General features: G+C 45.0%; 1 protein-coding gene across 1 annotated transcript in view; it reads right to left on the bottom strand.

Moving 5' to 3' along the window:
* l(1)G0289 (plexin domain containing lethal (1) G0289) overlaps nucleotides 1–25,545 on the bottom strand; it is an 86,381-nt gene that overhangs the window by 8,591 nt on the left and 52,245 nt on the right. The window contains exons 9-13 of the mRNA XM_037429776.2: nucleotides 19,722–19,817; nucleotides 18,158–18,300; nucleotides 16,538–16,658; nucleotides 9,688–9,765; nucleotides 4,429–4,583 (exon numbers count right to left, since the gene is read on the bottom strand). Coding sequence (XP_037285673.2) covers nucleotides 4,429–4,583; nucleotides 9,688–9,765; nucleotides 16,538–16,658; nucleotides 18,158–18,300; nucleotides 19,722–19,817 — 593 coding nt within the window. The remainder of the gene's footprint in view (nucleotides 1–4,428; nucleotides 4,584–9,687; nucleotides 9,766–16,537; nucleotides 16,659–18,157; nucleotides 18,301–19,721; nucleotides 19,818–25,545) is intronic.

Below are 25,545 nucleotides of genomic sequence, written 5' to 3'. Positions count from 1 at the left end.
GGTTTCGAGCTCGCTTTCTCTCATCCTCGTTTCGCGCCGCTTCAAAAAACCTGTTTTCTCCGCTCGTGATGAACCGATAAGTAAAATTTTTGTGGCAAAATGTTCCTCATCGGACACCAAACAACTTCCACTATCTAACTAAAATTTGGTATGGGGCTTGGTGAGTGGCCTTTTAGTATCAGACCATACAATATTGCTCCGGCTTTATTCCGGAGTGAAAGTGAACTCTTCAATATTTTTGTCGACCTATGCATGGGCTATAACTGCTACAGGTAAGATGCACTGCAATCAGCAATACGTCACAAAGCAGGATAAGGCAGGAGCGCTAACACTGCTAATCTGGAAGGCATGCATAATGCAATGCACGTTCCTGCTTTACAGTGTATTCCTTAAGGGGGGACGTGGCAAGTAAAACTAATTTTATTATTAATGTACTGTTTGTGATGAAATTTGGTGTGTGTATGTGGATGATTGTGAGGATTCCAAATATGAAAACCGTTTTCAAATACCTCTTGTACTTTTTGAGTTACAAGCATAATTATACTAATTAATGCTCTTCACACTTAAAGAGATAATTATTGCTAAATGAAATTATTTTTTCATATTATTATGTTCCCAAAGCATCAACTTGTGCAAAGAAGCTATTAGTTGATTTTTCTAGTTCTTGTAACCATAAATAAAATTTCCAAAACATGGATGTTGTTTTGCGCACACATCGCAGTAATTATAAAATGTGTTCTAAAAATTTTAAATGATGAGTAAGAAGAGAGATAAAGCTTTATTGCACTGCTAAAGGCCTCCTGAGCCTAGTGCAAAAAACGGAACGACTCTATCAGTCTTTGTTAGAAAATGACTGATGTTCTAGCGAAGGCACATAGGCGAAAATCAAGAGTTGAGAAAACTGACTTTGAAAGTTCACTCTTGTTTGGAAGTTCACAACATGCCTAAAACACTCAGAATCCTCCTGGGCAGTAATCCTGAGATGCTGTGGCCTTGGCCTCCGTAGAGCGCAACCCAGTTTTGTGCTTCTTTGTCGTGGAACAATGCGCCTTTTGAGCCCTCTTTACCCTTTTGGCATCCTTTTCGGCTGCTCGCCGCAAAGAGCAGTCTCCTGGATTGAAGCCCAGTTGAGCAGTGATCTCTTGCAGCGCACTCTTGCAGCCACCATTGAAACGGCAGACTGCATCTGCAACTGCACTTTCCACACTTCGAAGGGACGCGAACTGGCTCTTGGACTGGAGTGACCAAATGAGGCTGTTCATACTCTCCACAGCGTTCTGGGTTTTTCCCTGCGCACACCTTTCAAGGAGCTCTTTGTTCGAGAGGCGCTTGTAGATTGGCAGCAGTGCCACTCGCACGTGGGGGGGCAGTTTATGTTTGTGAGGCGGCAGCGGCTCTCCCTTGGCCAATGCCCGATTGTGCGGGCACCAGGAGTCAGTCCCACTTGGGCACAGGTCGTGGTGTGGATCCTGGTCTGTGGATGTTACATGGTAATAAGTGGCCATGATGGCCCTCTCCATGCCAGGAACATCGTTGGGGTGGCTCTTAATGGCCCAGCCATAATAATTCGTCAACTTCTTTATCAGGCCCTGCGTCAGCCGGCCTTTGCCACCCATGCTCAGTCCTCGGCCTTTGGATTTGTGCTCATCAAGAAGGTTGCGCAAGGAAGTGCCCATTCTTTTTTTCACATGGTTCACACACTCCTGTTTCTTAATCACCATGTAGCCATACACCTTGTCTTGCGTGAGGGCAAGGTACGTACGGCTGTCACCGTCGCAGAGCACATTGATGTATCGAAGCTTGTACTTGGTAAACGATCTTTCAAACATGATCCTAGCTGCTTCTACTTCCATTTGGCCTGCATTAGCATCGGTGTTCTTTGGCACTGTGGCTTGTGTTTCTCAAGCCACTCCTCATAGTTGTCGTCACCAGGCTTGGGGCCAACAGCACAGCCTTGGCAGTAGTTGGACAGGACACAGTGGTCCAAGACCAAGCCTGTGTACAGCTCGATTACACAGCCCACGCCAATATGACTTCTGTGCCCCCTCGTCATCCACGTGCCGTCGTAAATGACGTCAATGTTGCCTGGCACTCCTCCTAGGTCCTTGTAGATGTCATGCACCTTCTGTGCACTTTCTGCTTCAATGCGGGTGGCAGCTGATGTGGTGGCAGGGTGGCTGTACTTCCTTTGCAGTCTCTGGTAGGACTTGTGGTGCAGTGCTCGATGCGAAATGTCCATCGCAGAAAAAATGTCATTTATGGCAGATTGTTTTCTGCCAACTGACTGCACAGCCCTCAAAGCACGCACGTTTACCTCAAAGGGGTTCGTTTTTTGTTGCCCGGAGCACCTCGGGGACGACCACGCACTGTTTACTATGCCACAATTGTCACAAAAAAGTCCCATCCTCGCCGCGAGTCCAAGGCAGTGCGTAGTCTCGAGGCGTATCGACCCTTCGTCGCACTTGTTGCACTTTACTGACGAAAGCAGACCGTTCAGCATCTTCTTATTTACAATGAAGAATGTGGAGTCCTTACCGCCGTCATTTTCGTCGCAGCCTTCGTTCAGAAGCTCGAGCTTCCGCTTTGAAGCGGACTTCGATGCTACGGCATCCAAAACATCCCGCCTTGTCTGCGCCCGCTGCGTGATTTCTTCACTGCTCGGAATCTGGGCCGAAACTCGCGATAGAATGTTCGACGCGCGCACGCCCAGAGTTGCAACGGCTGCCGACGCGGTGCCACCGCAATCGGGTTCGCGAGAGCGTCCGTCACGGTCGACGGCATCCGGCGGTCTGACATACGACGATGTGGCACCTTCCACACTCTCGGCCTCACAACAATCAGCGAAGGGTCTGAGTAGAGGCTCCGTGACGCTTGAAGAGCATGCTCCGTCCGGAACTGCGACTGGGACGGCAGCCGCAGTCGTCTGCCCTTTGTTTCAAGCTTTCCGACGCTTGCCGTACTTGTGGACGCTCCGGAACTTTTTTTGCGACAACATAGCACCGCAGTATGAGCAAGCACTCAGAAGAGACCACCGATGTAAACAAAGCTTGGTAAAAAAAGCACGCGAACTATCACAAAAACAGCAAACTGGCAAAAAACGAAGCGCACGCCGGATGATTCTCGACACGGCGGCCGCAGATGCGCTCGCGCTTCCAAGGTTGCCAAGGTGCGCGGCGCAGCTTTGACCAGTAAGAGGTCGCGCCTGCTACCACGTGACCCGCGCAGCCAATTGCCGTTCTTCGTTTTCGTTTTTTTACTTGCTCTTCGCGCTTTTATTTTCACTCGGCGAAATACGAGACCGCGACCATCGGGAAGCCGGCTTTCTCCTCTTTCCAAAGCTACCAAAATGGCGGCCCACAGTCAACAACTTGGCGCGTTTGTGCGGCGTGAACAACACCGTTTCAGGGGCTTTTTTTTCGCACTTTTCGGCGACTGGCCTCGGCAAAAACACTATTTGCGGGATTTGCAGCGCACGTTTCGCTGTAATATTTTAGAACAAGGAAGTTGAAGGTCTGAAGATTACGAAAAAAAATAAATCAGAAAATCGCATATTTTGACCAAAATCGGCACTTTACTTGCCGCGCCCCCCCTTAAACAGCATCATAAAAAAGAAAAGGCTGTGGAGAAGAGATGCTGGTACTTTTCCTGAGTAGAGCTGTTAGCAAGTCTCTTTGTCATTACTATAGCAATTACAGATGCTTGTGCTCTGCCACAGTCCCGCACCTGCTTGCTGATCTATTCTGTCACTTGTACCACCTCTCCAGGAGCATGTGCCCATGAAGGCAGGCTAATGATTTTCACATGAACTCACACAGTGCCCCTGTGTGAAGTGCGTTCTCAGCCAAGAGCGAAAGGAGAGGAGAAAGCACACATGAAAGTGTGATGAGGAAAAGCAGGAGGCCGCACAGGAATAAGTTAGACCCCAACGCCCATGCTACCTGTTGGTCTTGGGTAAATATGTCGAGTCGACACGCCCGCACATCGTGTTAAGTAGGGGTTAAGATGGTGAAGTCAGTATTCTTGTGTATCTTACTCCATGCGCACTACATTCGATATTCCATTCATCATTTACACTGGAGTTACTTATGCTAGGAGAGACCCTGTTAGCCATGAACAGAAACGATCACTATCATGAACTGCGCGTGCTCATTTCATTCTCTTTTTAGTTAATTCTGCATTGATCTCTCTGCAGAACGTGTGCAAAATGTCTGGCACGGGATGCAATAATTCCGATGGGCAAAATAATGGCAACAAGAGAGAGAAAAACAAACAGAAGACAGAAAAAGATGCAAAGAGAAGAGAAGACAGAAAAAGATGCAAAGAGAAGAGAAGTGACGGTGAGGAGGAAAAGAAGGAGGGGAACGTGTATTTTTCCAAATTTTCTTTTTCTGCTTTTTTATAATTGAAATAAACTGAGAAGTGACTCACCTTGATGAGGAGCTGTCCAGCGGGTGTCTGTGGGTTGCGGTAGGCATACAGCAACCACACACCAACGGCAACAACAAGCACCAGGATCATTATTACAGCAACCACCGTTCCAGAGCTGACGGCATGGGATGACGAGGAGCCGTCCGATGGCATGTCTGCAACGAAAGCCAAACACTGCCGTTCACAATGTGCCCTTCTATTAGGCCTGATGACATGCTACTTCTTCTTTTGACACAACAACTCAACCTCGTTATGAGCATTCACTGTGAGTATTATATGACATTACGCCGTCGCTGTAAATTTCAAGCTTAATGCAAAGAAAAAAATCTACAACAATGACTAGTGCTGTTGACGTCACATTTTTTTATGCTGCCTTCACATATCTAAACGGCTTTATGATGGATGCGCTGTTTCCATTCCGTGTCGTGACAATGTGTAAACGTTAGGCCTCTTTTGCACCATTAATGACTGATAACTGTAGAATGCTGAAAGTTGCTTTGAAGTGTGCATAGAGCACATTGATGGATAAAAAACGATAAACTAAGAAGTCTCCAAATTGTTCCTACCACAATAGTCAGTGACTTGCAATTCTCAAAAGTATTGTCAATGTTTGAAAAATATAACAGCACCTAAATTCATCTGTTAATAAGACACGAGAAAAATAGTTGCCAAAAAAAAAGTATTTTGTAACAAGTGCATTTCAGAGGAGAAATTGTAAGCTTGCCAGTGACAAAGTGCTTTTCTCACCATCTTTTCCACTATGAGAGCTTGAAAATGATGATTATTTTGAGAATGTGGCTTTCGCAACATCAATAAATTTGATGATGATGAGCACAATTTTAAATAACTTTCGGTTTATGTGCAAGATTGATTTTCCTTGTCATGCAAATAGAGAAACTAAATGTTTTAGAAACAAACAAGCAAGACAGAAATGCAATTTTCGGAATACAAAAACTTCTATTTTTTGAGTAACATCTTCCTAATGAATGCAAAATACCACATGTAAAAGTAAAGCACTGATCGCCAAGTTTAGAAATATGAGGCCTATAAATCTAATTGGTCACAAGCGAAAAGCAAACGTTGAAAAATAAAAGGAGGAAGCAGAAGGAAAGAAGATCCTTGCATGCAAGAACCTGTGCCTGCTTCTCAGCCTATCTTTATCCCATCTTTTAGATGACCTCAGAAATGCATTCAGCATGAGTGCATTTCTGCAGTGCACACGATGCACTGTTTGCAGCAGCTCCTTAAATTTCACTGAATAATAATACAGTAAAAGCCTGTCAATTCGAACTTAAAGGTAACATGAGCTAATGCCCTGGTCCTGGCACAGCCCTGCATATTTCTACAAAGGAAAGCGGAATATTTGAACTAGGAGCCCCTAATTTTTATTGCTGCTCACAGAAGTCGGCCCAGAGTGGTCACAAAACCAAATCAAAACAATCTTGCTCATTGTAAAATAACGAAACAGCAGCATTTCTCAGCACATCAGAATTCAGATGCTGCACTGGAGCTGTTGGGAAAGCCGCAAAGGATGGTCATGGGGTCATGACAGAACTGCAAGCAAATACGAATTACTGAGTACATTTATAATTTTGATTGCGTTGCTTCTGCCAAGTAGACAAACATGTTTTGGAGCATAGTGCCACGCTTGTTAATATATTGTGATATATTTCGACATGAATGGCTCACTGCTGACAAGAGAGCATGTTGGTGTTTCTTTAGCACGCATAACTGACTGATGAAATAATTTATGTCTGCTGTTAGGGCTCCATGCACCCAATTCGAGAAATCACCTGCCACAAACAAAGTAGTGCCTAGGTGGCGATAACAAGTCCAGAGGTGGCTACTGCTGGTTCTGTTTACGCAGTGTGGTGCGATGTCCTTTCATTATAACGCCCACCCGCTAATTCAAACTCCACTCCATTCGAACAACTCTACAGTTCCCTTCTAGTTTGAATCGGATCTTTTACTGTAGTTATGTGACACCCAAAGCAAACTTACACGCAGCAATTACTTCTTGGATTGCTAAAGAGGTGAATGCAGCACCTCCACGAGCCTATCTTTCAGCGACCTACTGAAGTGCAACAACACCTTTCTGTGCGTTATGAAGAATACATACAAAACAGCATGCTCATTGTCACACGTTGTTGGATTGTTGAATCCTGCATGCTGTGCGTATAATAGTGGCCCGATGCACATTGTTTTTGCCTGAATTGCTAGCTCTGCTAAACCAATGAAGGAGCTTTTGTCATGAATGGAAACTGGTTCATGCAAAAGGAATAATGACAATGTTTATATGAAATTTTGAAGGCGAGATAACCTGCGGGGTTTTGTTGCGTGAATACTAGGCTAGCGCAAATAGTGAATTTTAGGTTCGAAGCGAACAGTAATTTTGATCGAATAATTTCGAATTGAATTCAAATGGTATGTATGGCATAAAAAAAGTGAAACATTTATTATGACCTTACTAACCTCCACAATATTTCCTTCAAATTGAAATAGGGGCTGTATGCAAATGCCCCCCCCCCCCCTTTTTTTTCATTCATAAAAAAGTCTAAACAACCTTGAGTAGTAGTTTCAGTAGGATGCAAGTGATAACCTGTAAGATACTTAATGTTTTAAAATTGATTATACTTAGAGCATATAAGCTGTCATAACAAGTTAATAAAATGAAGAAGTGATTTGAGGGTAACATGTTCTTTTAAATTTAAAGGGAGGGTTCGCGGCAAAACAAATTTCCCTTGAACAGGTGCTTTCGTGGCGTAGCACTACTACATTGCAAAGAAACCATTTTATAGGCGATTACATGCGGAATAATATACACTTACAATCGACATGCAATTTCTCAGACGCCTGAAATTCCGGACATGCCTGATTTCCCGGGCCCATCTGTGGCCTCGCCAAGTTCCTCTTAGAGTCAATGTACAGCTTTTCGTCGTTTACAGCTTTTGCCATACGATTTTCCGAACTTTTTACCGATAACCGCAGACTCGCAATCACTATCAACGCTGCTATTTTGATTGTTTTTGCACCCTCGAACCCACCGCGCCATGGCCGGCGTACCTTCGGAACCGTTGCTAGCCGTAGCTTAGTCAAACCTGTGGCCACAGCCATGCCACAGCCGCATGGTGCTGTGCAGCCTGTGTGCTCCTGTCCTCCAACAGCAGGAAAAGCTACGCTGGTGATCTATGGTTTGCCTTCGGCATGCTTGCAGACTCGTGGAAGGCACTTACGCAACAGACGCTGCGAAACTCTTTTCACCACGCGATCTTCCTACTGGATGCCAAGACGACCGTCTCACCCGGAGTGAACAGCATGTGCAATGAGCTTCCACTCGTGGACATTGTCTTGGACGATCTGCAAGCTGCTGGTGTTTCGATTACAGCCGGGAGGAATAACCTTTGAGGGCTCCGCAGACGCTGACGAATACCTCAAGCTGTGTGCAGAATTGACCGATGACGAAATCATTCAAGTTACTTCCGACAACTCTGACACTGAGATAGAAGCGGCAGCACCTACAGAGCCAATGAGCTTCGAGTTGATGCGAGCATTGACACTGTAATCGGGTTCACCATCGGTGTACAGCGACAGCAAGACGTGGAGGTGCTGACACCCCCTGTAAAGTTCTTTGCGCCGCGTGGGGCACGTGTCTCGCACAGAAGCCGTATTTTGGGGGTGACTATTGAGCGATAGGTGGCGTGTTCGCGAGTGGTGATCACCACTATCATCATGGTTGGTAGAGTGGTAGCCCCGGTGATGACCCCTGGCATAAGGTAAGCCTTGATGGCAGGCGAGAGAGTTGAGGAGTCTCTTTTGGCGTAGGGTGATGGCGCGGACGGTTGCCTCCAGCGGTGGGTCTGCCGTGACCAGCACCGCGGGCTGTCTGCAGTGGGCCCACGTGGTGAGTCAGGCGTTAGCGACACAGCCTTGTTTGTCATGTTGTGAAGTGTTGTATAATGTTGTGTAAGGATGTCTTAGCATGTTAATTAGAATTGATATATTATAATTCGGCTGAAGATATCGTTGTTCCAAAAGGCAGTTAAATAAACATGTCAGTTGTTTGGTTTGTTCCGACCGTGTCTGCTGTGTCCATTCACTCCAAGAGCCTGGCGTTCTCGCCACAACTAGACCCCCCAACGTTAGCTAAAATTAAGGCAGGCATCATCGCGGGCGCGTGGGATGCCGTGCAAGCAAAAATAAGCTACTTTTGTTTGTGTGTGTGTCCCCCCCCTCCCCCAAGTGTTTACAAATGCAGTAGCGCCAACCACATCGAATTTTTTCCTTTTATTTTTTATGTTTCTTTTTGTTATAACAAACAGCTTTTTTGCAACGAGAATCCTGTATTCCTGCCATGATTCACTCCGTTAGCAAAAATACCTATTAAAAAAGTGTGTTTTAGCTTGCATACAGTTTTCCGGACTGCCCGATTTTCCGGACGTTTTCGCAATTACTTGAGAGTCCAGGAAATCGAACATCAACTGTATTAGTTCATTGCGAATACTTGAAAAATTTTCGATAATTTAAATTCGAACCGAAGCAAATTTGAATACTCAACTTCTCGTTCAAATATTCGATTATTCGCACAAGCCTAGTGAATACACACATATTATCTCTACAATATTGATGCCTTATATAGCCTGGAACACATTTAAAATCAATGGCAAAGTGTACACTGTGCAACAGCACGCAAAACTGAATACCTAGCAACATTGACATCAAGTTGGTTTGAATGTAAACAACCAACAGTCACTTATGTCAAGTTTGTGTTGGCCACCATCTTCCTTGAAGTGCCTTCTCTCCTACAGTTGCAATGCAGTGCTCGCGTGCACGTAATACTGTGAAAGTGGTCAAGTGATGAGTGCATCACAGTTTTGTGTGCTCACAACGGCCAGCTGTGTTTACAAACAAGGCTGGCTCCACGCTAATTACAAACAACGCTGGTTACAAGCCGCTCTCACTGCTTTCTGAAACAAAAACAGCGACTGGGCACTGTAGAACATTTCCAAAGAAATAACAGTGGCATGCTTGAGCACACAAGGTTTTCCAGCCAAGATAACAAAGTTGTTAACAAACTTACTGCAACAGAAAAAACAAGATATAAAGTTATTAAGACAGCACTCCAATTATTGGGGTCTCAGCTCTCTATAATCTCCTGCACAAAACAAATTCCTCTGCTTAAAGTGCGTTGCTGCTTACTGAATGACTTTGCACTGAACTAACTACAATTACAATAGTGTCCTGAACAACTGGTGGTCTTACCGGCTGCACTGTGCGCTGCTGCGTCTCCGTGCACGTCGTTGGAGTGAATGGGGACCACCTTTGGTACGTCGCTGGTCGCTGCACAAGAAAGGTGTACCCAAAGAGTCAGTTGAGTGGGTCATTTCTATGACCACACTGGAAGTGGTCATATCTTTTTAATTACACGATGCATAGTCTATATGATCATTACCTAGAATGCCCAGATTCACAGCAACATGATGTGGTTTTCTTGAGTAAGTGTGCGCACCACCTGCGACCTCTAATGTTCTTATGCCAATAATGATAATTTTGAGAGGTGCACAAGGAAGCGGGAGAGTGGGAGCGGGTACAGCCACATGCTCTTGGATGCAATGTGCAGCATAGACTGCTTATAACCTAAGTCACGGGAGTCGCGAATATGAGCACTTTAAGCGATACCGCACTAAAACCAAAAGAGCCTTTTTTAAGGGCTGCACTTGCGCAAGACTTGTTGAGCATGCAGCCTTATGTGTTTGAGACTAGAAGATGCGTAGTGCTTACAATCATTTAAATTTTTGAATGTCAAAAAATTTAACGTACCAAGACACGCATTGCCAACAAAATGAACGGAAAGGGGGGGGGGCGAAGGGCTAACAAAAGAAAGCCCTGTTGCAGGAATTCGCTGACTACTTCTACGACCACCTTGATTATGCGCATTACACAGAAACTATGTCGAATCAGGACGAAGTTTCATGCGCTGAACGCCAATCATTTGATTTCTTGGGCGCCCAAACAATTTAAAGACATTACAATCAAATCGCGAGCCACCATTCCGGTGCTACACATGGCACACTCGTTTTTATTAACAATATGTATCCCTTCATATCAAATGCAGCCACAGCAAAGAATTTAATTTATTCCGTACCAAATCGCAACTTAGCAAGCAACCGCTACTGAAAAACAACCAACGCCGATTAGGCCTAGCAAGGCCATTCAATATGTTGTCACAAGAAGTTCGTCCAAGACATAAAAATCAGGCCTTGAAAAAAATCGCACAAAAGCAAAGAACCAAGAACAACGTGCATGATACGAAGTTCTTGCTCGCGGTTGGCAGATCAATGGCGAAAACCCGCCTAGCTTATAACCTAACAGCACACCAGCAGCAAAAGGTGAAAGTTTCAGCATAAAGTGATAAATGGTTATAAATTTATGTACGTGGTAGCAAACACAATAGTGACAACCCTTTACCAGACAGGAAACTGTTGAGTGCAGTTGATAAGGACAGGATCGCAATTGCCATGTTGAGCCGTACATGGTCGGTGCCACGCTAGCAACACTAGTACACAACAGCGTCAATGCCGCTGTAACGGCTTCTCTCAACCTTTTGTTGGTTCACTGTGTGTCCCCTCCTCCTCCGTAATGACCTCGCCCCTCGCTCTTCAGCGGTGCACCCAGCTCGCTTCCTTCAAGACGTGCACTCGCTACCGCATTTGTCAAAGACTTTCCAGCAATTGCATTATAACTGGTCTTTCAGTTTGGGGCACTGCACAATAACCGATATGTGTATACATGGGTTTCTATAGGAGGGTAAACGGGAGTCGCAAACGACTACATTGTAACCGGTTCTGCACCTTTTAGATAGATATGTGGGGTTTAACGTCTCAAAACCACCATATGATTATGAAAGACGTCGTAGTGGAGGGCTCCGGAAATTTCGACCACCTGGGGTTCTTTAACGTGCACCCAAATCTGAGCACACGGGCCTACAACATTTTCACCTCCATCGGAAATGCAGCCGCCGCAGCCGGGATTTGAAGCCGCGACCTGCGGGTCAGCAGCCGAGTACCTTAGCCACTAGACCACTGCGGCGGGGCGGTACTGCACCTTTTAAGCGGTTACGTTATGAGTGGTCTACACTGTATAAGGACGTCTAAAATTTATGAAATTATTTTTTTTAGACTTTTTGGACTTTCTGCATTTTCACTGCAATCGCAAGTCTGAGACAGCCTTATTTGGAGCAACAACTGCTACTGCCACGTGAGCTAAATTAATCATGATTCAGCGTTTGTGTGCCTAGCCGCAACAATTCTTGGCCACAGCATTCTTTGCGGCATTACACAGGTGCTATGAAATGATACATACAAACATTTGAAAAGGGCTAATGTAATGAGGTACGGTGTAACTCCGCAATTTCAGGTGACCAGATAATGTCACACTCCCAGGGAGCCACGACATGCTAGGAAAATCCAGTAGCAGACAGTAAAATGGAAATGGGCACTGTTTTGGTTGCTGAGAGAACTGGTCCTGTGTGTTCCTCCCGTTCCGCCTGCAGCCATGAAATGTGGAGGGAGAGTATGCTCGTATGCGTGTTATGCACACTCAAAATTTGTAAACGTCTGCTTTTGCTGCGCTAGCCAGGGTACCGCCATTTTTTTTTTTTACTTAAGGGGGGACACGGGTCTTAGAAGGCCAAAAATCGCAAAATAATCGACTTTTTGAAGCTGACATTTTCGAAATCTGTACCTATTTTTGCACCTATCTGAGAAGTTTCTAGCATCTCGCGTCATTATTTTTGGCACAAAATCAATTTATAACATTTCTGTGAGATGAATGTGAGTGCGAACTGACGCTAAAATTGCGCTTTTTCCGAGCCGAACCGTTGCCGTTACACACGAGCTATCGTGTTCATCTTGGTCTCATTTGAAAGGGTCGTTCTTCATCTTCAACTTCCCACCACCGCTGGCTCACCTTGCTCACTGGTTCTTTAGCAAATATGCATCATCGAGCAGCACTAGCGCGCGGTTCAATTGGCTGCTTGGGGCACGTGACAAAACCTAGGCATCCGATTGGCCAAGGGATGGTTTCCGCGCCTACTTCCCCATCGTGACGCACAGACATGCGCCATTTTGTCATGGTGCTACTGACTGCCTGCGGCAGTAAAGAAGTTCCACACTACAGTAATTTCTGAAGAGCGTGTGGCGGTTGTTCGTTCACTGTGAACTTCAGAAAGAGCCCCGCTATGGCTCAGGACAACGAGGATAACGAACTAGACGCAGTCAACGGCAGTCGCCGAGTCACCTATGTAGGTCTAACTCACGTACAAGCCCGTTGGTTGCCGACAACATTACTGAGAACGGCTGTGTTTTGCTGCTTCATCAGTTAGAGGACGGCAATTAAAAAGCAGAAGTGAAGCTAAAAGAGATATCAATCTTTGTAGTGACGGAACGGAAGCGCAGTGTTATCACTAAACGCGCCGATGCCGCGGTTTTCCCTGCCTGACGAAAGGACCTTGAACTGCGCGACGGGTCGTCTGAGTGAAGTATGCCGTGCGTCGACGAAAAACAGAAAGTCAATCCGTTCGCGGTCAAAATGCTCGCCGCCCCCGCAATAGAGGCAACTGGCAACTGGTAGACTGCTTTTAACGACGTGTTCGCAGCATTGTCGCGATCTCCACTCGGAAATGCGGCAGTCTTACGTGAAAAGGAAACTAGCACCTCGGCCCTCGTGTAGCCTCAAAATTGATGAGCGAGGGAGCAACCTTGGTTCGCGACATTTACGGGTAACTCATTCTGGACAAGCCGGAAAAGCACTGACGTATCGCAGATGACGCACGCACATTTGTCGCATGTCGCCGTCACTACAGTTACCGAACTGATAAGCGACCTCACGGCAGACGAGCACACAGCGACAACTCGCTACAGGACTAGAAGAAACTACACGCTCGTGCAAACAATCAGTCCTATTACATTCCCGGTGCATATTAATTGACTAAAAGTATGTGTGCCATGATATTTTTTCCCTCGGAATGGCGAAATAATGTTTTAACAGCATTATTCTTGAAGCACAGATTTTGACCACCTTCTTTTGCCTGTTCAGTAAAAGTGGACCTAGGACAGCTAGAGCTGTAATCGTTTTTGCACAATGTAGCTAAACGTGCACAAAAAAATATACTGGAAGCCTATTTTTAATGGGCAGCTTCATTTTTTTATTTTAATATAAAAATTACTGTATTTAGTTACATGCAATGAACTGTGCTGTAATTCGAGAAGTACTCGTTCGATTTTCGATCAGCTTGCAGCGTTGCACTCCGTAGGCTTTATAGCATTTATTTATATGTCAATGGCTATGTAATGCTAAGAACATGCATTTTTACAGTTAAAAATGTTAGAATTCTACGTTTTCTTCCTTTTCTCAAAATGGCAATTTCGCACACCTTGCATGAAAATTACTGCAATATATCTGAAACTATTACAGATAGCAGAATATTTTTTTTTTGCACCATGAAGCTATGTGTTTGGAGCACACAACATAGGAAGCAGATTTTGATTTATCTTGATGCAAGTTTTTTAAACTAGTCTTTTGTGTGACCACACAATGGCCACATTCAGAGCAGTGAAGTTAAGTGCACTGTAAAGTAAGAAATAATGCCCCAATCAAAAAAGTGCTTCCTCTGTTGTATGTCTTATGCTTTCTACTGCCAATCCGTATCTCATTTATAAATTTTTGACGGGTGGTTATTTTTCCATTGTGGTAAGAACAATAGAAATTGTTATCTTGATTATTTAATTAACTAATGAAGCTACAGAAAAGATCACTACATTTTTAGAATCAGGAGAACAAACTAAGTAAGCATGCCAACTTGTGTCACATTTGGTTAATAAAATTAATGAGAGAGCCCTAAGACCCATGTCCCCCCTTAAGGAGAGACGCGGCTTCGGGATCGCGAAAACCGCGCAGAAGTGCCTCAAAAAATTCATTTCACCCACCTAGGTAACGAAACTTTTTCTGGAAATCGGGAGAAAACAGCGATTTTCAAAAAATTATGGCTTCGCGATGGCGGGGCCGGGAGCCGGCTTCTTGGGCTAATCGGAAAGAGCATTTCTCCGTGTTTAACTTTCCTGCCTCAGCTGGCTCCTCCCTTTAAACACAAGCACACAAAAAACAAATGCTTGAGGGCCGTTTCGAGGCCCTACATTGGCTGTGGCCGCCATGTTGCGTCAGCTCGCCTCGCCATTGGCCCGATGCTCGCTCCGGAAGATCGTCGTCTGCTGTTCGTGCGACGCGAGGACATGACTCTCGAAAATTGCTACTTCGTGACGTGTTCACGGCTCGATGATCACTTAAGATATAATTACGCTTTAGTTAGAAGCAGTAGGTGGATGCGCAATCAGGTTACTACGAGCACGGCGCATCATCAGAGTCGTCTTTAGCCCTCACTTCGCCGACAGCAAGACTACGGGCAGGAACGACGCGCTAGCGCACTCGTGGCGACGTACTTCGTCGCAAGCAACGAAGCTGTAAGCGGAGGCATGGTCAGATAACTACGAGTGGCCGCACCGGATGCACGATCAGATTACTACGAGCGGGCGCGCGGTCTACGAGCGAGGCGCGTCATCGGAGTCGGCTTTAGCCCTAACTGCGCTGACAGCGAGACCGCGGGCAGGAACGATGCGCTAGTGCATCCAAAACAACCCGCGGGTTGTTTTGGATGTGATGCGCATTGTTTTGAATACTTTTCGCTCCTTCTTCGGCGGACATGACGACGACGTAGCAATAGATCACTTTTTCCAGTGCGAAGGGAGAGCTTTGAAGTTGTTGCATGACAAGGGTCGGCAAAGTAAGCTGACCGACTTCTGGCAATAAATTTTCGTTCTGCTGGCTGTATCACTGTTTTTTATGTCTCATACTCGCGGCAACGAAATTCTCGCGAAAACGAAATTTTTCGGTTTCCCTGGCGATTTCGTTATAGCGGTTTTCGACTGTAGGCATTAACGGAAGCCACCACCGCACCACTGCAGTGAATTTTCAGAATCAACTTTGCCACACTGCCACAGCAGTATGCAGTCAACAAGGAGGAATAAACATTTTCGAGGTGCAACTCTGCTCCTTGACGCGACCAGATAACAGCACATTGCCAGAGGGCCAAATTACACTGCCGTCGTCTTGCGGTGGAAAAGTGAATCACTGCCGTTTCAGTTTCCGAGTGAACCGGTTCCGACAATGCTCGCATACCGCCGCAGTCACGGAATGATAAGGCCGAGTGCGTTCGATTGTGCTCAGATGGTAGCGTTGCCTTTTCTTTTGTCTCGTGGTTGTGACTTTGCACCGCCAACTGAAATGTCTCCTTCGCAGCATGTTATTTTTGTATTTTATGTGACGTTACCTGGGCGCCTGCGGACGCTCCCACTTTAACGGGAGTTTCACTTTCTAAATAATTCTTCCTCCAAGGTGGTGAAGCATACCGCCAATAAGATGGGGCTCTGGATTTTGAGTGGAGGTTAAGCAGCTTGATATTTCATGTATATCTTTTCTTTGCGAAGATTTCTTTTTCCATTGCCTTTCAGCATGGACACTCAACAGCCAGAATTGATCAGTATAACCGATAATGAGGCAAGTTGGCATTGCTGTAAGCAGGTAGTTCCCTCATAGAAAACATCCTACAAAGGTTGGCAGTGTAGCAGCTTATTGTTACAACAGATGTATTACTAAAACTGGTATCCTTATCAGCAGGTGCAACTGTATGTCCTTACCAAGCAATTGTAAGAGGGGGTGCCTCTTTGAAAAGTGCTCTAATGTTTACACATACTTAGCAAAGTCTTCTAGCGGGTGTGCAAATTTCTTTCTCACATTTTTTTCCTCATACGAATCATGCTCTACTGCATATTGGTTAAAACTGCAAACAGCATTTTCATTTTTGGCTACATTCCCTAACGCGAGGTCTGCCATCGATCTAGTTAGTGACGCATTACAAAAAACAGCGTTCGCGACCGACTGTTTGACATCAGTACCCCTTTAACATGACTACAAAGACAATCCCACACAAACTGCTCACATATTGGACAAACAAGCACTGCATTATTCCGATATGAAATCACTGTCCAGCTTTGCTTACCATTGGCGACGGCGGTAGAAGCATTGGCAGCTGCTGAAGTAGCGGAGCTGCTTGGTGATGTTGCTGGAGGTGATACGGTGGTGCGGGGAGGAGCGGTGCACTGCGAGGCATTTTTCTTTTCCTGCGGGCAGGAAGACATCTGCTTTTACAACTCCAAGTGTTAGTGGTCACGCAGGCTTCACGCTGGTGCAGGCTTTTTCGGGTTAATGGAAACCGATCTAACAAAAACAGTAGCAGGACAAGTAAGAAAGCAACATGCAAGTGTTCTTTTTAGAACAATCCTACACAAACATTACAATAAAATTATGCGCCACATAAGTTTCACACTGCCTCCAGGATAGTGGTGCTGCGCTATTATAACTGGCTGCATACAACATCATCTAAGACCTTCTTTTAGATCAGAAACATCTTATGAGTGAGATTGATCCGGTGGTGTCCGTGCTCCACTGCGCATGCCCGTTCCCTATCTCTCCTCTCCTACGCTCCCACCCGCCCCCTCTCTCACCTTGCAAAGCCAACACAGGCAGCATCTACTAGCGAGTTTCTTGATTGTGAAAATTGACTGCTCGTGCTGCACAACCCTTTATTGGCCATCCCCATATATATAGGCACTGAATCTTGACCTCTAAGGTAGAGCTGGTGGGAGATTTCTCTTGCGCATTGTTGAAAAATAAAAATTCACAGCGTGTCCATTAACTGAAAGCGCACTGCGGGTCTCTGTGTCAAATCAGTCTTCTATCTCTCACTGCCCATTAGCAGTACATGTTCCGATAGGAAACACCAGTCTAGCACTGCGTGCTTTATACCTCTCTTCAGGTCTCTCCTGTGCGATGCCGCCATCAGTGTAAGCGTTATCGGTTGCCGCTTTGAATCTATACATGGTTCCCTTAAACCAAAGACAGTGCAATTTATTTTTATTTGACTGTACTGTTACTGCTTTCCACAAGGTAAGTAAAAGTTAATGCTGCCAATGAATTGAAAAGTGTAGATTATGAAGACTGTTACTGCTGAAAACTGAAACAATTTACTTTAATATGACTTAAATCACAATATAGTAAAGTACTTGCTAAAAGAGAGTGAATATTGAAGTTTCACGATCAAAACAGATTATGCAAATACAATAATTCGATTCGATCTTTAAATTCACTGTACTTATACTTAAGAATAATAGAAATTACAAAATTGAAAACGTGGTCAGTGTTGTGACTAGGCTAGGAGGTCTAACACATAACCAAACACAAGTTTATCTAAAAGGAGATTTAAAGGTGGCTCCGCTCTTTCGATAGCACAGGCATATAAGGGTAAGAGAAAATAGTAGTTTTTATATTTGAAACCATGCCATAGAAATGTACCGAGCAATGGCCGCGACCTGTACCACGAAAGCTTTGGCGACACAGCGTGCCAACATGCCTCAAAAAGAGCTGGCCACCTTCATACACCAAAAACGCCTGCAAGGCTTACTATTTCAAGTGAAGGAGCTGCGTGCAACTTAGATGCTTGAGTTGTCGTTTGGCTGTGTTGCCTAGTTTCCATATCATCAAACTACCACAATCAATAATTAATACTGATGACAAGGCTTTTCTGCTCTATTTTAAGCCTCACTATAGGCACAAGACTCACCTCGAGGTCACACTGGTTCTCCAGCCAGCTTTGGCGGTGCCGGTCAACGCCACTTGAGCAGCGCTGCACCGCATCACACCAAGAGCAGCTGAATGAGAGCTGCGCTGAACGGCACTCTGTACATGTCTTCAGGCCCAGGCACGCTGCAAGGTGGAAAGCACAGTCAGTTGCAGCCTTCACGCACAAGGCACAAGTACTGAGATCAACCACAGACCCATAAAGGCATGGTTAAGCTTTAAGATAGCAGTTTAAAACCAGGTTTTTTACGCTGCACACATGCAATGATGGCTCAATACAATAATTCTGAACAAGGTAAATTTTTTCTTAGTGGGTGTTTAAAGGTATTGAATACAATGAGTTGGTTTTTATTGACAAACTTGCACTCTGAGAATTCTACTGCCATATGTTTCACTATCATGAGTTCAATATTAGCGGATAAAATCAATGCTGAAGTTTCATTTTCAAATTTCGCATTAAAATCTTCGTACGCTATGCCAGAAACTTCACTTGTTGACTGCAACACACACACCAGGGAAGTCTGAACAACTCTAACGGGTCATCTGCTTTACTATCTTTGTTTGTAGAGTCATAATTTCCATGCACTCCATGTGCAACAGCCTTAATTTAATCCGTGCTTTGCTGGTATCGGCAGTGCTCATCACGGGGCGCAAATTTGCAACTGGTGGTTGGTACGTATTTAATAGGTTCCCAGCAGGCCCCAAATGTATATACAAAAGCCTGGCCATGCACTGAAATGCCTGATAAGTCTGCTTGAAAACACGGAGACTATTTCGGCCATAGCTGTGGTGATCTGAGCTTTTGAGTTTAAGTTTTATGCTTTAACTGCAGTGTAGTAATCACGGCATTAATGAAACAGACTTAAAGAGGATGCAAAATCAACCTGTCACACGTAAAGACCGAACCTGCTATCTTCAAATATTGTGCCCAATGCTCTACCAATGGAGCTACAACAGTGTTCGCTCTCCCATACACTTGGGTATTTATGTTTTGCATTTAAAACAAAATAAAACCAATTAAAAGAAACATGAGAACTCTGACTAGCACACTGAGAAGCTTTTTTTTCTTCTTTAGTTTATCACTGTTATTGTTCGAAGTTTTGTTGAGTTTGAACCAACAGGCACTCCGTGAAATGCAAATGATTGAGCATTTACTGTGCTCATAATTTCTTGTCTCAAGTTCTTCCCCCCCGGTGAAAACCAGCAAATGTTGTGCTTGGCAGGCTCATAAAAATAGCAGAAATAGGCAGCATCAAAAAATGAATTAGGCAATCCGAAATGGACAAGTAAAATTACTTGTTCAGGGTTGTGAAGAGGCAGTTAAACAAAAAAAAGGAGGAACTATGAAATACAGAGTTTTTGCATGCTAACGTTACAAGTTTTGCAGTCTTCTGTCTTGACATGCAAGGCTGCCAGTACATTAGCAATGGTAGCAAGTGACCTACGAACCAGTTAAGTTACGCACCAGTTCTTGAGTTACTTTTAAAACAGTCAACGGAAAATGACCGAAGCTAGCACGCAGAATAAATACGTCATCACACACTCACTCGGTAGGGCGGTGAACACTATAGCAGTGTTGCTGCGAATGATGTCGCTCTTCTTGCTCACCTGGTGGTACTCATATATAGTCTTCCGCTTGACAACTGGAACAGCAGGAAACAAGACAGCTCACTGAGACGCTGCTAGAAGAATAATTCTGAAAAATTTCTGGTTAGAGCACATGGGACATGGTTTTTCTCAGAGGTCAGTAGTTTCCACATCCCGATGGAAGCTGCCGTATTCACTCAACTGTAATGCGAATATTTTTTCCCCATTATTGCTGCCTGCTGTTTACCCTCAAGTCGCAACCGACTACCAAAATTTAAATGTGAAATGATGCACCTAATTTCAATTTACGTCAACAGTTCTGGCAGTTTCGTCATCTATGTTGGCAACGAGGACCACACACATGCCCTTTAGATCCGCTGCAAGCCATTATTGGCATAACTGTTTTTTCCTTTCCACATTTTTCTGCAGCAACATGGCCTTGGCGTTTGGTCAGTGTTGTTGTTTGTGGCGCCCTCAGCCTCTTTGGTTGCCCTCGGGTAGTTCTACGCACCGCCAGCTTCCCTCGCAACGACAATGTGTCACGCTCAGTAGAATGCCTGTTTGAGGTGTGCTATTTTGATCGCTCAACCAATCATCGATTCAGCTGCTGCCTGAAGCCATGGCGTGAACAAGATGACCAATGCGCGGATGGCAGCTACAGCGGGAGCTCTTTTTCAGGTGTAAGCTGTGCCACAAATACTTCCGTGAGCCTCGCCACAGCTGCCCCTCCGAACTGGAGCAGTGTGATTTCTTTTACAGAACAGTGCCAGACTGATGCAATTCAAAGCAGACGATGTCACTTGGCAAATGGACGCCCACAAAGTTCAAAGTATCACACGGCTGGGAGATAAAAACTCGTCCAACAATGACTGGCAAGAACACCACATTTCAAGGCGTGCAATAGCTTTTAGTCAGTGCTTGAAAAATAAATGTGATTTTTCATGCCTTCGTTGATCTTCCAATTATTCCGTGGGTTTTCTTCTCTTTATTACTTTTTAGATGCATTCGCATCACACTCCCAGCTTTATTTTTCCTTCTTAGATGCAATGAGAATTCGCTCCTTGCAATACAATTGCCGTTGCATAACAATTGAGTGAATACGACAGTTTCATTTCATGCTAAAGAGTTTACTAATCATTGGGATCACTTCACCTGGTACTGTGCTACTCTATAACATGTTTCCTTATTAACAGCACATATTCTGTTCTTCGAAGAGGGTGCTCACTAGTTATTCATTCCAACGTTCCTTCTTTTATTAACAAATGATCTAAGCAGCTTAAGGGGAGACTTGGGTTCTAAAATAAAGTTTGTTAATTTTGGAGCGAATTCATTGATTTTTATCAGTTTTGTTCAGTTGTTTCTGCTGACTTCAAATAAGTAATTATATTTTGCATACATGCGTTAGAACAAAAGATACAAAGCTTTTAATGCAGATATTAGATCGATTTTTTACAGGACTTATCAAGCACTTCGCTTCATGAAAATTCAAAACTAATTATATGTCAGGAAACCCAGAGAGTTGCTCTGGCCGGTGATGCTCATATCATTGTTTTCAGCACAATTATAACGCACAAAAAACATATGTATACTTGATTGCCAAATTTGTGCTAACTTTCATTTATAATTAGTGGCAACTGAAGTTTTACAGAAAAAATTAGAAATGAATGAATAGCATCACCGACTAGCTCAATTCAGCTCGAACATTTTGATACTTGAGTTTTTGCCTTTACTCAGATAAACCATACAAGAACGTTATGTAAAAATGTGTTTGATGGCCAGAAAAACAAAGTTGAGAAAAATGTATCTGAAATTTCCCTTCACCATAATGTTGATTAGCTTAGCAACCTGGCAATATAAAATGCATCACCATGTGGCCCTGTTTTTCAGCATCAAGTTCATGGTAAATAAGTCGCCACTGTTCATAAATCACAGAGAGATATCTTACGTAAAATAAGGCATAGTCATTAAAAACGACACAAAGAAGTCAGCACCACCCAGGTTACATTTCACTTCTGGTTCCTAGTTGCACAGAAGGTACACAAAAAATGTAAATGTGCCAATAGGTTGCTCATTACCACAACAAAATACGTTTTCCGTACAGTTATGGCAGCAAGGAAACAAGTTTATCTAGATCAAATCCTAGTATTGGCAGCTACATTTGGATGGAAGAGAAAAGCGTATAAGTTTTTTTTACTAGTCTTCCAGGTGCTCAAAATGAGTTGATAATCATCATGAAAGCTTTGGCACTAAAAATCCTAGATAAGAAAGAAAAAGTCCTTTGAACAATCAAATGAGGTCAGATCTAGATCTATAGTAGCCCAGGACTGTAGGCAGAGTCTGCTGCCAGCTTGTGCCTTTTTGCCAGCTTGCTTGTGGTAGCATTCCTGTTCGTGTGGTTCTTGGTGGACATGCTGATTTGTCAACGATCTTTTTCCAGGTCTCTGCGCACTGCACGGGCACCGGCACTGTAGCCCAGTTTCTCCCCTATAGCAGTGTAGCTTTTCGTCAAACCCTGGTTGAATCGACTGATGGCTTTAACCACTGCCCTCTTGACACTATGAAGCGAAGCATGCTTGAACCACTGCCCTCTCGACACTATTAAGCGAAGCATGCTTGGTCTTCGGGGCTAGATCCCAGATAACAGTATGCTGGCACTCGCTAGCATTCTGTGTCATGCTATCGTTGCATCACTCCAGAAGAGTTTCCTCACTCATACACTTGAAGAATGGCTCCAAAGCGTCACACATGAAGCTCGGCAAGCTGTTTCTGTGTGATGGGGGTTCCTCGTTTCTTGCCACAGCACGATTGTAAGAGCACCAAGAGTCTAGCCCTTAAGGGCAAAGGTCATTCCTCGGGGCATCGTCAGTTGACGACATGAGGCGCAGAGTTGCCTCAACTGCCCTCTTAATTTCCGGCACGTCATTCTTATGACTCCCCAGAGCCCAGCCATAATAGTTTGTAATTTTCTTAATTTTGTCCTGGGTGAGCTGTCCCTTTCCTCTGAGTGGCTCACCTTGGGCTTTCTTCTTGTCAACCAGAGAACGCAGGGCTACTCCCGTACGCTTGTGTACATGGTTCCCACAGTCTTTTTTTTTCCACCTTAATAAAGCCGTACACAGCTTGCTTAGTGAAGGCATGAAAAATCCTGCTGTCACCGTCGGAGAGCATTGCAGTGTAACGCAGCCAGTACTTGTCGAGAGATCTCTGGAACATGATGAGTGCAGCTTGCATCTCCATTTGCCCGGCATTACAATCAATGTTTTTCTGGCAGTCTGGTACGTGTTTTGCACGCCAAGCCGCGTATCCTTGCTGACTGAGTTTTGGGCCAAGTGAGCAGGCCAAGCAAAAGTTGGACAAAACAATGTGGTCCCCAACGGGCCCAGTATACCTTTCGATGACACACCCGACCGCAATGTGTGAACTGTGGCCACGCATCAGCCAGGTTCCATCGTAAATCACATCGTTGTTGCCTGGTGGGTTGCCCAAGTCTTAGTACAGCTCCTTGATTTTAACCACAGCTCCTTGATTTTAACCACACTTGCAGACTCACAGTCTGTTGCAACACTGGTGCATGCTTGAACCATCATGCCCATATGGCCTTGGAAAGTTTTGTGGTGTAAGCCGCGATGAGAAATGTTCATTACAGCGAAGAAATCAGACAGGGCTGTTGCTCCTTTGCCGATGCTTTGAATAGCCTTCATAGACCTCACTTTCACCTAAAACAGCGTTATCCAGTTAGAAGAAAATCGCTCTATGCACATCTCGCTAATGAAGCATTCAAGCACAAGCTTTATACAAAGCCCGTACTCCTTGGTGGGTCATAGGAAAGTGTCGCAGTTTTCTCGCCGCACTCGGGACACGGCATAAGTCCGATAATTTATTGCAACACGAACAAATCCACTACTAAAAATAAGGTTTCGCTGTTGCTCACGTCATCTTCCATCTCGACTCCCAGAAGCTCGAATTTTCGTTTTGTTGACGACTTCAATGCCAGGCGCGCTTTTACGTCATCGGCGGTCGTCGCGCGCACCCTGCTTTAATAAGCGGTGTCGATGCAAACTACGCCAACACGGGAACTTGGAGCAGACGAAGCGCTGGCACTACATGTATTGGGTTGTAGCTCAGAACTTGATCCAGCAGAGCCTCCAGGCAGAGCATCAGCCGTCAGCTCGAACAGCTTGACAGGCCTTGCCGCCTTCGGTCGTGCATTCCATGGCCGCTTTCTTTATGCGAACGCTCTCGCGTCGTAACCTTGAGCACGGCCGGACTACAGTGGCGGCACACGCGCACTTTCTTACGGCCTGAGCACCGAAGGAGGGAACGATAGGGCAAATTCTTCACAGCTCGTTGCAGCGGTCGCCGAGTGGGGGCGCTTCGAACAAACCCTCTACTCTCCCAACCCCTTCTCTTTCTCAGTCGATGCCTCGCCTTTGGCCGAGTTAACTGACCACGCTTGCCACACGTGTTTTGGATCTGCCGTGGAATATCACTGATACCAATGAATACATTCGCTGATATATTTCACCAAGTAAGCAGACTTGTTGTGCCCTTCGGTTGCATAATTTTCTCAATCGGTTTCTGATTGCGTCGTTATAATATTTTCAGGGTACATCGGGTTAAACTGGTACATGTGAAGTGGCCGGCATCAAAATGGCGTACTGCTGCGTGCCCTTTTGCCGCTCGCGCCCTGGGAAAAGCCCAGGTGCTTCATTTCGCCAATTTCCGAGTGACAGAGATTTGTGAGCCAAATGGCACAGGAATATTGCTTGGAAGAATTCAACTATCAACAATAAGTCGCCGTCAACGGTCGTGTGTAGCCAGCTCTTTTTTCCGACTGACTACACTTCCGGGTGCCGCATAAAGAAACTTTTGCCTGGCGCTGTGCCCACAGTTTTCCAAGGCTATCCGGCGTACATAATGCCTCCTGCAAAAAGGCCTCGCAACGAACCTGCTCTTCGGGCTGTTGTACCTCCTCCAAAGCAAATCAAGCGGAAAGCCCAGCCACTTGAATCGCTGCCTGTGGAAGACAATGTGTCTGTCGAATGCCATGAAGACACCAAAAGCATGAGCACGCAAACCACGAACATCGATCACCAATGTACAAGCCGGTACCTCTCCACTATCTCGAGGCTTCGCTCTCAAGTGTCATACCACCATTCCAAGAGTCAGAAGTTACTAGAAAAACTCATCAAGGAAGAGCAGCGCAGTGCATTCTATCTCGAAAGCAAACATCTTGCTTCGGTGAGAAAAATCGAGGCGGACTCGCAGCATGGACACAAAAAGGCAGTGTTCCTGATTCACCAAATTGAACGATACGGGAAGCAGCATTTGACGTACCCTGAAGAAGTAATTCGAGAATGTGTGCTATGGAGATTTCTCTTGCCTAAACTTACCAGCAAAATGCCCCCTCCAAAAATACATGGGCCCCGGCCCAACCTCATTTGGAATGAGTGCTGCAATGCGAACAAGACTGGTTCACGAAGCGTCACTTCTGAGCAGCAAACAGCATATGGCATCATTAATTGTTGATGAAGCAAGCATTAAGCCAAAATGCATCTATGACAGAAAAGGAGATGCCGTATTTGGTTTTAAGGACAGACCCGACAGCAGCGCGTCGAACACGCAGGGTATTTTGGCAACAGGGTTTTGTGCTTTGTTCTGTGTGGCACAAACATTCATTCATTTGTAGTGTTTAAAGTCCCAAAACCACCATATGATTATGAGAGACGCCATAGTGGAGGGCTCCGGAAATTTCGACCACCTGGGGTTCTTTAATGTGCACCC

Source organism: Rhipicephalus microplus, chromosome 1, assembly GCF_043290135.1.
Source record: "Rhipicephalus microplus isolate Deutch F79 chromosome 1, USDA_Rmic, whole genome shotgun sequence".
NCBI lineage: Eukaryota > Metazoa > Arthropoda > Arachnida > Ixodida > Ixodidae > Rhipicephalus > Rhipicephalus microplus.
Note: the sequence above shows the minus strand (reverse complement) of the source record. Positions and strands in the feature narration are given on the sequence as shown.